The sequence below is a fragment of the Gasterosteus aculeatus genome, chromosome 8 (assembly GCF_964276395.1).
Source record: "Gasterosteus aculeatus chromosome 8, fGasAcu3.hap1.1, whole genome shotgun sequence".
Lineage (NCBI taxonomy): Eukaryota > Metazoa > Chordata > Actinopteri > Perciformes > Gasterosteidae > Gasterosteus > Gasterosteus aculeatus.
The window spans coordinates 14,923,577-14,936,466 of NC_135695.1; the positions used below are offsets into that span (position 1 = coordinate 14,923,577).

A 12,890-nucleotide genomic window follows, 5' to 3' on the forward strand; every position below is an offset into this window, starting at 1 on the left:
AGCTGGCAACACCAGATTCTGCAGATCTTGTGAAGTCTTTTTCAAAGGCATCATTCACATGTTAATTATGAATTCAGAACTTGTCTTTAAAATCACCTGTTGAAGTAACTTGTTCCTTATAATAATTGACAGGATTAAAGCACGTGAGCAAACATTCACAATCCGTACAATCAAGCTTGCGATTCACGTGCAACAGCATGTATGGAGCAGAGAGCAAATTGAGTTCTGACAGAGCTCTCAATGAAGCTATCTTCTCTCATCTTTGATGAAGATTACACTGGGCGGATCAATACACCGCAATTTGTGGATTTTTTTTTTTTTCCTGTGCGTCTCCCCGGGTTCTCGTGAAATTGATATTCTGCAGAGCCGCGTTAACTTTCCCTTGTGAATACCGAGTGGAAATATATCGTGCTTTTCTATTTACAAAGAATAAATTGTTGCTCTGCCATTTTCTGTTCCCCGGTGGCAGTCGGATGCACTGGGGAACGGTTGGATGCAAAAAGATTTAACTCACTGGAAAATTCAAAACCAAACGTACGTCCATTTAGCTTCACAGGGATATTCCTTCGCATGATTATTCTGATGAGCGGGAAGCCTCAGAGTGTCCCGGGCAAGGAACTGAGATAATTACATGACGCAGATTCATGTGGAGGCTGATTGAGTCAATTTTAAACCGACTGCAGCTTGAAAACAAACGTAATCATTGTTTTAAATTCATGGATGAAACTCCATACGTTTCTGTCGAATAAGTGGAGCGTTCATGAAAATCCACAGTCGTCATAGTAGTGTCATAACGAATGAAACCCACGACTTGTTGAGAAGATACAGAGGTTTTCTGCGCGTTCATAGCTGATAATGAGCTTTACAATAATTATGAATTATGCCAAGTTCCTGATACGTGTGCAACAGATTCCGGAACAAATTTGTTTCCTTCTATATATTAGTTTTTGCTCATAACCAAAGGTAATGTTTTGAGTGGGTATCTAATGCAGATCAGCTTCTCAATAGACTTTTTTACACGTGACTTTTTCAGCTAACAATTTCCGTGAGGCTCATCATCACTGAGCTTATGTGTATTCTCCCATTTCAGAGACAAAGGCAGCTCCGCGCCAAACAAAGCGTACATTAATCTGATCTTGTTGGTTGATGTGGTGAGAAGGAAGTGCTGTTGCTGTGAATAAGTGTCTCATACCCCAAAGGTTACCATGGCAGCAAATGTGTCCATCCTTGAGATAACTTGAGTGAGATAGTGGATCCCTTCAAATACATTTACAGTGCAATACATGTCAAAGTTGCTAAAAATCAAAGATATTAGTTATATCACTGAAAGCAAATTGGATTTTCAATTGCACAAATAACATTCAATCACCTGGCACTAAAACCAAATCACCTTATTGAAAAGCAGCTTGATTTAATCTAGGACCTCTAGTGAATTGCGATGTGCCATTCAAAAGAAATGAACAATAAACATATACTTGGAGTTAGCATGAAGGCTACAAAGACCTCTTAATCAACAAGTCTGAGTCGTCACAGGATTAAAAGCATGAATTGTGCAACACCTAAAGAATATGTTAATGTAAATACAGCCACTGTTCAACGACACACAAAAATAACGGTCTGACCTTTTTTTAATTATGATTTGTACAGTTTGAACACGGCTTCCTTCGTTCCCTTTTTCTCTCCTTGTCAGCCAAGTATCCAAAGACCTCCCTTCTCTCCACGTCAATCTTTTTAACCGGTGAAAAGACTCCGTAAATATTGATTGTTTCTCTCCATAAACATTTGACTGGTGGAATTAGATACACTTGTCACTACACATTGTGTATTGACAAAACAAGAGTAACATTAATCCGATGACATACGTCAGAGTCAGGCCACTCTCCGATCCATAAGCTCATAACGTTCATCAACACAAATACAGTCATTTCCCTCAAACACTTCTTCACAAGACGGTAATCGAAGCTATAAATTACTGAGAAGCATATGCACAGAAACTTAACAGTGCACTCATGTTCAGGAGGCGGACTGGAGACTAATTGAAAGCTTCACATTTTATAGTCCTGGCTGCTTGCCGAGGAACACCACGTACTGTACATTTTACAATTTACATCAGCTGATACTCAGCAGGTAGCTCGGTCAGCACTCAGAAACAAGTTGATTCTTATTACTACAGACACAAATGAATAATCTTATTATCAACAACTGGCTTTAGTTTAGCATTAGCATTTTTCTTTTTTAGCGACCAATACATTTCATGTAGAATATGGCAACGCTATTTACAACTTGAAATGAGCACGTGTGATGTTTATTTCATAATTTACAGATATTTACAAAAAAAAGCCAGCCTTCCCCTTTACCTGGTTTATGGCTTCAAGTTGTTAAAAGTAAGCACTAACTAAACTAAACTAGAGCAGGAGATGCATATCTTCCATGTAAGCCAATTCAAACTCACCCATGTTCAGTTCTTGGGTCTTGCAGGTGAAAGGTAACTATGGGTCTATTCCCGCTCACCACGCGGCAGCCAAGTGCAGGAGGCGACACGGTCATGCATCCTTATGCTGGTTCACTGACTTTAAAATGGAATTTGTGCTCAGCGAAAAAAGAAAATACACTCAGAGCAGAGTTGGCCCGCTTCTCCTTAAGACTTTAACCTCCTCTCCCATTGTTCTGACATAAATGTTGCCCCCCTTGTTTTTCAAAAAACCCATCCAAGACAACAGTGTATCCATGCGTCCCAGCTTCAAAGTCAGACGACTGTCAAAAGTTGACTTAACCTGTTTTCTGAGGGTTGATGCCGTCTTGCTTCTGCTTATTGAGGACATCCAGGGCTGTCTGGGTCCCTTTCTGTTCCTCGATGGAGCAGTTGGACACTGCGTTAGCCACGATGCAGAACTTGCGGAGGAGGATCTCCCTGAGGAGCAGATAGACCCACGGGTCGAGGATCTGGTTGAGGGAGGCCAAGCGGATCGCTGTGAGAAAAAAGTTGCAATCCAACTGGACACCCCGGCCTGAGGTGCGATTGGAGGGCAACGTGGTTGAGCTGCAGTCGTGTGAGGATACCTGGTTGGATATCATCCTCAGCATGAGCACCTGCACGAGGAGAGAGACAGGCCAAAGTTATATGAGCCCATAGGATGCACTCTGTAATTCACAATAGTAATACTCAATGTTCCAAGTCGCCAGATAGTCCTGAGTACATACCGTAACAACTAGGATACTACCTGGTACCACTGTGCTGTGCTTTCTATTAATGTCCTGTGGCTATTAAATATGTATCTGACAGGACCTCACAGCACACAGAGCAGCCCCCCCCCCCCCCCCCCCAAAACAGGACTCGGCTAAGTGGATTGCTCCTTAATGGGAAATGGCAGCTACCGTCCATGGCAGAGGAATCATACATGACAGTGTCTACTTCTGCCAACAAGAGATGAAGCAACTCGACATCATGAAACCAATGTATCACGGAGGAGACAGTATGTCGAGAAATGATTTGGCCTCCTCAGTTCCATCCGTGCCATGGAAACGTACCAGCAGAGGAGACCAGCACACGAGCAGGACGCACATGATGCCCAGCAGCTGGATGACGGTCTCCGTGGTCAGCCGTTCCCACTGCTTTGAAGACTGAGACGTGCCGGACTTTGTTTTGCAGCGCACGATCAGGCCCCGGATGGTCACCACGTTGCAGAACAGTGTAACAAGGAGGGAGAAAATCCCGAGCACGGCGAAAGTGACGGCGAAGAACATATTGCCCGGGACTTTCCTGTCGCCCGTGCTGATGAAGCACCAGGTGCCCGGCCACTGGCGGGTGTATTCCCCGACCCCTGCGGTGGGCAGCAGCGCAAAGAGCAACACGAGACACCATATGACTGCCAAAGTCTGCTTTGTCACACTCGTCTTCATGTGATTGGAGTACCAGTGGGGGTTCGTTATCGCCAGAGCCCTTTCAATCGCCATGGCGCTGGCCAAGAAGAGAGAGCACAGGCCAAAAGTTGTCATGCACACACCGAAAAAAGCGCACAATTTGCCCGATGAGTCGATGCGCTCCCAGTTCAGGTCCGCCCGGTAGACTGATATCACTATTGGACTTGTCAAAAGCTGTCCAAACAGGTCGGTTAACGCCAAAGATCCGATGCAGAGCAAGAAAGACTTTTTTCTTTTATTTTCCTTTTTTTTGTAAGAGATATACACCAGCATAAGAGCCAATGAGTTGCCCACCATCCCAGTGATCATCATGGTTATGGGGAAACCAACTGATACCGATCCACAGCTGGAATTCTTGGTGATATTGCCTTCGCGCAATGGCTTGGAGAGGTTAAAGTCCAACATCTCTCCAATTTTGATTTGCAAATTATCCGGAGAATCACAGCGGTCCGTAGAGGTCATAATGAAAAGGATGCGTTTCTCTACAGCTGAAAGCCGGTGTGTGAGGGTCCGGCATCGTCTGCTTCAACTGAACGCAGTGCGTAAACTGCGCGTCGCGTCCTTTACGCGCTGGAGGCGGGACTGAGGATCGGGCTTCTTCTTGGCCCCACAGGAAGCGAACAAGGTTCTGGACACACTTTGACATTTTTAAAATACCGTGTGCGACTTCTGGGAAGTTAGGTTATGTTTAGAAGAGACTTTTAGTCATCACGGGTCACTTTCCTAGAGAGTATATTTTTAGTGATTACAAACCTGGCGGATTCATCCGAGATTAGGGAATGAAACAACCTGCTCTTCACCCGTGTCATGTTCTGTTAGACGTAAATGTTAACAGGTGTTTGGACTAAAAGTATTCCTTTCTGACTTTTCGGCGTTACAGCGGCAACAAGCGCCTCCTGCTGAGCAGAACGGGAACGGCAACACGCTGAGCTCATTCAGTATTTATCTACTGCGCACCAGTCGATTCCACTATAATGTGAATGTTTATTGATTGATCGGATGGTAATAGGACACTAACTGGATGTTAATTGTGAGCTAACAAACTCACATCAGTGGACAGCTGTATAACTTTATACAACTGTATTAGCATTACTCAAATCCCCACACTTAAAGAGAATGGCTGAATGTAGTAATAGTGGAATAAATCACACTTGGAACGATTATTAAAACAGCGTTCGCCTTGGCAGGCGTGACCGTTCCAGCCGTACCGTGGAAAAAAAACTTAAAGCCGTTGCAAGAAACCATTTCAACAGGTGTTTATTTACAAGTGTACATTTGTGTTGTTTCACCAATTAAGTAGTATTGCCACACTACTAGGGATCGGGATATACTGTACGGTGTTGGTTATTATGGGGGGTAGTAATCTGGAGCACTACTTTTTTTTTCTTCTCTATGTAAGTTTCCACCAAGTTACAAATTAAGAGGAATAACTGAATGGTAAAAAAATAAACAGTAATCACCTAAAAGAATGTTGAATTGTAGCCATTTAGTTAAAACAAGCAATATAAAGTAAAATACTTACCTTCAAAAAAAAAAGAAAAAAAAAAAGAAAATATTTATATTCAAGATGAAAATTCATTGCTATGACTGTTATTTTAAATGGATGCTTACGTACTTCACCTTTTATTTTATTAAAGAACGCTCTCAATACGAAAAAAAGGATAAAGAAAAGAAAACGAAATATATTTACTTGAATCGAGTTGAATAAAAACGTACTGCAATGAAGATATTGGTTTAAAATGGCATAGCAGGCTGGCTTCACAGTATATCTGTTGTTCTACGGGACCACACTTGTTTATTGGACAGCTGCGGTTGCGGCCACAGGAGTTGGTAATGATGGGGTAACGTCAGGGAGAAGCCCGGTCGCCTTTTTTTGAGGGAAATAAGACTTCTTTTTTTTTTTATTAGGAAAATGAACAGCATACTCAAAATGATGTAGTTGCATCCTTTAAACACAACATGCACTTTTCTACTAGGGTTCCTTTACTTGTGTTAAAAGGCTCTAATCAAGTTATTTCTTTTTTGAACTGGAGCCAGAATCGGATGATCCAGAGGACGGGGCACGGCACCTGGAATCACACAAACACCACGGGAAGAAGATCTAGGTCAGCGAGTTCAGCAAAAAGTACACAGTAAAAAAACAACAAAACAAAAAAAAGGCAAAATGTTTCTGTAAATCTGAATTCCCTTAAGCGAGGCGACAGTTGGCTAATATTAGACAGTGCCATTCCACAGAAACCCAAACCTTTCGGACGAATGTGATCTAGAACGCTTCCGCCTTTTCTCTCCAGATGAGGACCTGGAGCGACTGCGCTTCTGTCCCCTCTCGGGGGAGGAGGAAGGTGAGCGGGACCTCTTCTGGGGAGAGGAGCCCTTTCCAGACTTGGAACTGGATCTTTTGGGGGGGAAAACCAAGCACTGAGATCAGTAAAGTCGATACAGCGTCTCCACAGTGTGGGTACTTATCAAGCGTCTCTCCCATTAAGAGAACTTTATTAGAAACTAGTGGTACAGAGAACATCTTAACCAAGGCCAAAAGACCATTTTTAGCTTCCTCTGGATATAACGAAAGCCAGCACTGCTGTTAGATGCTTGATCAAGACCCTAGGCGTCTATTCAGATTTTTTGTAGTTACAAATTTTGGGTAGTACACATATTGGGTACTTTTTAAGCGCTTGGGCCTAATGGCGAACCCCAAAGAACCGTACATCAAAATGACTGGAAAACAAAAACAAAAAAACACATGAGGGTAATACAAGGATTTTCCTAATGACGTCAGCTCCAAATGATTATCTGAAGAATGACAAAGGAGGACCGCAGTGGAGTAAGCCAGATCCAGTCTGTGGTCAAACTTAAGCTAGGCAACAGGTCTGTCGTGGAGCTTCCAGTCAGCCCCATACATGCACTCTCTTAGCGAGAGAGTGCATGTCACCTCATTCACCTGGAGTGGGACCTCGAGCGAGATCCAGACCTGGAACTGGATGAGCTTCCAGAGCGGGACCTGAAAGACAAAAAGCAGACCCTTTCCAGTATTTCCTGAACAAGAACAAGTGTTTGCTGGTTCACATGGCAATACAGGCCGATGCTACACATTCAGAGTAAAACTATTTCTGCCTTAAAGCAAATATTCTGACTAAACGTTTAGGGGTGTTTGGAAAAATAAACCCAGAAAATAGAACTAAAACCTGGAGCGGTAAACAAGTGCAGACAGTAAACAAAAGTGCATTTCAAAACTACAGAAACAGAAATGGGCATTATCCAGAAAAATAATTAAATTCGAACAGCAAGTATCTAACACCACAGACAGGGAGGGGTTGAGAAAACAAAACAAAAAAACAACAAATTAGCAGAATACAACATGTAATTGATGTTTGGATCAGTAAACCAGAAGGAAGATTGGCTGATACTGACATTTTGCCTGGAGTTACCCGTGACCTGTACCCTTTACCTGGACCTCGACCGTGAACTGGAGCTGGAGGAGCGCGAAGATGAGCGGGACGAACCAGAGTGGCTGCCCTTTTTCTTAGCTGGTTTGTCCTCATCATCGCTGGCATCCAGGTCATATTTTGACACATCTCCTTCCTCCTCCTCATCATCATCGTCGTCGTCATCATCCTGAGGAGAAAGTGTGTAATATTCCATTGTTGTTGGCAAATATTACAGCACTTCTATTCATGAATTTCCAGCTCACGCCAAAACACTTACATCCAATTTGTATTTGGAAAGGTCACCATCTTCTTCATCCTCTTCATCCTCCTCATCCTCTGGAACCTTTGCTACTTCTTTCTTTTCACTTTCTTTGGAGGGCGGCGAGTTCCTTCCACGAAACTTTTTCTTTTTCCTACCAAACTTGGATATTAAAGAGAACACAACCATGTCAATGCAAATTACTTTAGACAAAGAAAATGTTTTAAGACACGTTTTTTGACCTAAACACTCATATGCTTATATGTTACAGTATGTCAGCTGCATTTTTTTTTAAATGATCAATGCAGTACATTTTCACGTAGAACTCACTTCATCATATTCACCATCGGATTCCTCCCGTTCAATGTATTCTACGTTCTCCCTTTCATTGAAACCGCCACCATAACCTGAAAGGCAAGTATCAGAAAAAAAGAAAAGGCAATCAATAACAGTCTCTCATTAGACGCACCAAAAAAACTGGAAAACTACTGAATTGTTGGGCTACCCGTTCTCTCTTCAAGCTTGGCATATTTTGGGGTGTTACACATGTTGCACTCTGACCTCCTAGCCCAATTGACATTTCCACATCTGTATGAAGACAGAAGGAAAATAAAAACAGTCAAAACTGAACATTGTCTCAACTGGCTAAAATATATACATTTCTCTCAGGAATTTCACCCATTTTGGAACATCTTTGTATTTACACCACACTCTGGATTAACGAAACATTTTTCATATTGCCTAAAAACACGTACGTTTTGCATTGCCAATCATTTGCACTGAAGAGGCCTCTGCTCTTCTCAGCCAGAGTTTTCCCGATCTCTGTGCCTCCAGCTTTCATCATCTTTGCCTCTGTGGTTTTCTCTGTGGAAGCAAAACAATGGCATTTAATATAGCTGCTTTTGGACAGTACGTATCAAGCGTCTTCCAAGACACATTAAATGGACATAAACGACTCACCCCTGCCACATCTGTTACAACTTGTTCTTCTAGCGAAGTTCACGTTTCCGCACCTGCAAAAAGCGTGCAGAATAAATAGATATACATCACCCCTTAGCCATGAACCGAGCGTGCTACACAAAAAGAGGAGTAGCTCAGAGCGGGTCTATTCATGGTGCATGTGCCTCAGCGTTAGCTTGTAGGCACTCACACGTCAGGTGGCCTGTGCACGGACGACCGGCAGCTGGCCTGTCATTCACGGACAGACATTTGGCTTTTAGTTGCACTGTGAAACTCACGACAACTTGACTCCTACGACGCTGTAAACACCGCCCACAACGCTGAGTGGGGACTCTCACCCGACCCTCAGAAGCTAACGATAGCTAGCTTGCTAACGTTGAAGTCTGCGCACACTGACAACTATTGTGGAGACCACGCCACGTAAATTGCAAACACAGCCCCTCAACCCGCAATGCTTGATTTATTCGCCGCGTTTATTTACCATTTAATAAAGCTAATAAAGTATAAAAACGATGTAATTGTTAGTTGCTAGTTTACTCCGCTAGTCGCCGTTAGCGTGAAACGCCAGAAGGCCTAATGTTGAGCTAACCACCGTTTGCATGTTAGCTGACAGCAGTTTAAACAAAAACTATAGTGCTGCATTTAACGATTGAGTACGTGAAATGTTCGAAAACAGAGGAGCACTCACTTCTTATCAGGACAAATCCAGTCCCCGTCGCTAACTCGAAAACTCTTCCCCGACATGCTCGTGGCTGTTGGCTAACACTGGCTGGCTCGTTGGTCGAGTGTGCTCGGACCGCTCTAGCAGCAGCTAACAGTTAGCCAGAGTCGGAGCCTCCGCCTCCTGATCCCTCCACTGATGCCTTCAGGTGCATATCTGGACAACTCTGAACTGCCCTATTATTTGGAAATTATGAGAAACTATCTGCGGGCAGTGTTTTCTTTCCGTAATATAAGTCAATATAATGTGGATGTATTGAAAAAAAAAAAAAAAATGCCACAAGTTCATAACAGAATTATAGCTGCAATAATTCTCCCCCAATTCTTCCGACCCCCACTGGAGACGCAAATGCAGCAATGATTTATTAGAATCGTAAAATAGTCTCCTTTATATGTGGTGGTGGTGTGGTATTCGCCTAATCGGGCTCTGCCAGTTTGATGTATAGGGTTATTAATAAAAGCTATATCCAAGAAATGTCTCAGGAACTTATCAGAAAATATGCATGTTCTTAGTAATACAGATTGCAAATTGGCTATAAAGAAGCAAAACATGTATGAAATAAAACTAACTTTACGTCCCTCCAGCTAACGTGTTAGCCGTTAAATTTAGTGTATTTTTTTCCTTTATTAAATACTTGTTATTTATGAAGGGGGAAATAGGGCAGGGAGTTGGAAATTCAATATTGTAATTTAAGAAAACGGAAAGTATGCAATGCCATTGTTGATTAGAGTAAAATAGGATGGAAGATACTGAGACTGAGACAGTGCATTTCCGTTTGGAATGATGAATATGTTGCACTCTTAATCCAAATTCTAGGAGTTTAAGAACTTGATCTTTCCAGTGTTGTTTTACTGCAATGCCAGTATTTGCCACTAGATGGCAATTAATGCCAACGTTTAAGACTGCACATTATAAAACTTAAGGTTTTGTTTTGTTCTGTCTTTCCTCCACCGATTGTCACCCATTTTGCTTGTTCATCTCAATCAGAGCAGTGTAAGGTGATGTGAAAATTAACTTTTAAGAGGGGCTATAGATTGTATGCTAACAGGTAGTTCTCTAAATTCAACATGCAAATGAATATCATGAATATATATTAGTCTTTTGCATGTTCAATATAGGATACATTATAATTACATTTTCATTCAAAATTATTTTGTGAGTTTTGCACAATATACTCTTCTTTTATTGTCACTTTCACAAAGAAAAATCAAGAGGATTACTGTTAACTTGCCAGGTGTATATTATGTATTTTATCTTGATAGGATATTACATATTTAAAATTATATTGTCATTAATTTCATATCCTATACATGTCTTGCAAAATGACTGACTTGACGTTGCATGAAAAGGGTCAGTGCAATGACAAAATACATTTCCTATTTCCTTGTGAGATAATTGTACCGCTCTTATTACCCGGTATTTAAGATTTAGAAAGTAAGATGCAATATGTTTAGGTGTGATTGAACAAAGGAAATGCTTTAGGTTGCACTGTGATAATATACAGCAGAGCTTAGGCTGCTCTAGAGGCGCCCCTGTCGCTCCAATCTGCAGTTGGTGAAAGTTAAAGACTCTCGGAGGTCACCGTCACAGCTGGTCCGTGAACCTGAGGCCACACAAGTTCCCATTTTCAGTGTTTCAACTGGAGTCTCCCACTTTCTTTCATTTACCGTCTGTTCCTGTTGCCTGTTTTTACAAGGCTGACATGTTTATTGGTGCATGTCTTTTATGTCTTGGACACGATGGGGTTTATGTAACGGAGTACACTCAAGATGAGCTGAACAAGACTTTTTAATCATACATAGCTTTAATCATCATGTTTCTGTTAGGGAGACGTGCCCTTGATTTATGAGCGCGACGCTGGGGCTTTTAGAACTATGGGGCCAGCAAAAATATGAACCCGAGGGGAGAAAGGGGAATTTGTGTTCAAGGAAATTACTCCTGGACCTTCATCGATATAATTTGCACACACAAGCCAAAAGTAAAATATTGCCCTCGTACACATGTTGTTGTTTGTTGTTCCCCTCCTCTGTTCTGAATTTTCTTTACTTCATTGAAGTATTTTTTTTGTTCGTTGAAGGAGACCACCGTTCCTCTCAGCGACGACGCATGAGACGTCCACACTTCCAGGTGTCAGCTGAGGATGTCCTTTCGGGCCTGCACAAAATCAGATTGAGCCAATAAGGAGACACTGCCAATGCTATGGAATGTTTGGGTGCAGCACAGAGTTTCATGAAAGATTCAGTGAGCAGTCCGGCAATTAAATAGCACTTAAGTAAACAACATCCAATTACTGTAAGTGGCCTCGCCAGGGGTAATGCTTTCTTAACTTCACTTTTTTTTTGTTTTTTTTTAACTTTGTGGCGATGTACAGCCCACCAGCTGATTATGTCCAGGGGTCAATAACACTACTAAGAGGGATTTCTCATTGTGTCAATGGGGCTTTGGCTTGGCTCACACTGTTTCCTTGCCCAGTGGTTGGTTTCGGGTGAAGGTTCCTGCACAGCAGTATCTGACAGAGAAAGGCAGCCATGTATAAAGGTTTGGAAAAACCTGGAGCAAGTCACAAGGGCTTTCCAACACCGACAGATGGCAGGGAGCAGTTAGGGAAAATGGGTGCTGTGAGGGTGTTGGAGGCCGGTGGACATTGGTGCACCCCACCCACCCCTCTTAACTCAGAATGATGATTCAGCATTAATCACAGGGACGACACGTATTTCCCGAGCGCCAAAACACAAGTCCCCTCTGGGGCTGTTTATTAAGTCAATTTCATTTGATTCCGTGCCCTCGTGAGGGCAGTCTGTATGTGTATTTGTTTCTGCACATTTGTCAGAGGGCTGTCAAACACAACTAGAGAGAGCTGGCCCCGTGTTCACACTGTAGCAGTGAACTGTGAGGTACCGGCGAACCCTATCAGAATTATATAACACAGACTACTGCGCAGTGAAACAGCTTGTGTTGGGAGATGCGCCGCTGCATTGTGCCGTATCTCACATCCTCTCATCCAGTCCTTATCACTAAACCACATTCATTTTTTGGAGCCAGAAAGCACACATTTTACAATCTAGTCTCACCACTTGATGTAAAAGCAATCTACGTGCGCAAAAAGTGATAAAAATAAATCCACTGTTTAGACGTAATAAAAGTAGTACCACTGGATCAGTTTTGATTGGGTTAGTGCATGTCGAGCATTTATCCATTTTTTGGTGTCAGATAATGCTAAAGTTCAGGGAAAAAAAGGAACCATGAACAACATTTTCCGAATCACAGGCTTGTAACAACCGTTCTTTGAGATAGCGGGTGGTCTTAAGGATTCCTCTCTGGCAATATTTTTGTGTTGTGTGCAGCTGATCCGCAGTGATCCGAATACTGGAAGAGTGATGCAGGCAAGTCTGGGAACTGACGTTGTTCTTCAAATGGAATCAGACAGACCCACATATGAAGTGTACAAAGTGGTGAGCAGGTATCTGCACCAAGAGCATTGTCTATACCGCTTGCTGCCATTAAGATGAGGCCTCTCAAAGGATTTTGTCAAGTCTGTCTTGCAAACTCTTTTTAAATTGCTGCACACTTCACATTTGGGGATCACTTGGAAGGGAATGAA

General features: G+C 42.5%; 2 protein-coding genes across 2 annotated transcripts; both read right to left on the bottom strand.

The window, feature by feature from the left end:
- Positions 1-307: 307 nt before the first annotated feature.
- Positions 308-5,163, bottom strand: ptger3 (prostaglandin E receptor 3 (subtype EP3)). The gene is made up of 2 exons (XM_040184289.2): positions 3,529-5,163; positions 308-3,090 (listed from the first exon to the last, which is right to left on the bottom strand). Exons 1-2 carry the CDS (start codon positions 4,381-4,383, stop codon positions 2,770-2,772), a joined length of 1,176 nt encoding a protein of 391 aa, XP_040040223.2. The 5' UTR covers positions 4,384-5,163; the 3' UTR covers positions 308-2,769.
- On the bottom strand, positions 5,163-9,496 carry zranb2 (zinc finger, RAN-binding domain containing 2). The gene is made up of 10 exons (XM_040184290.2): positions 9,257-9,496; positions 8,569-8,621; positions 8,364-8,472; positions 8,114-8,196; positions 7,939-8,015; positions 7,627-7,770; positions 7,370-7,536; positions 6,863-6,922; positions 6,167-6,316; positions 5,163-5,990 (listed from the first exon to the last, which is right to left on the bottom strand). The coding sequence occupies exons 1-10, from the start codon at positions 9,310-9,312 to the stop codon at positions 5,933-5,935; spliced, it is 957 nt and encodes a 318-aa protein (XP_040040224.2). The 5' UTR covers positions 9,313-9,496; the 3' UTR covers positions 5,163-5,932.
- Between the last annotated feature and the right edge of the window lie 3,394 nt (positions 9,497-12,890).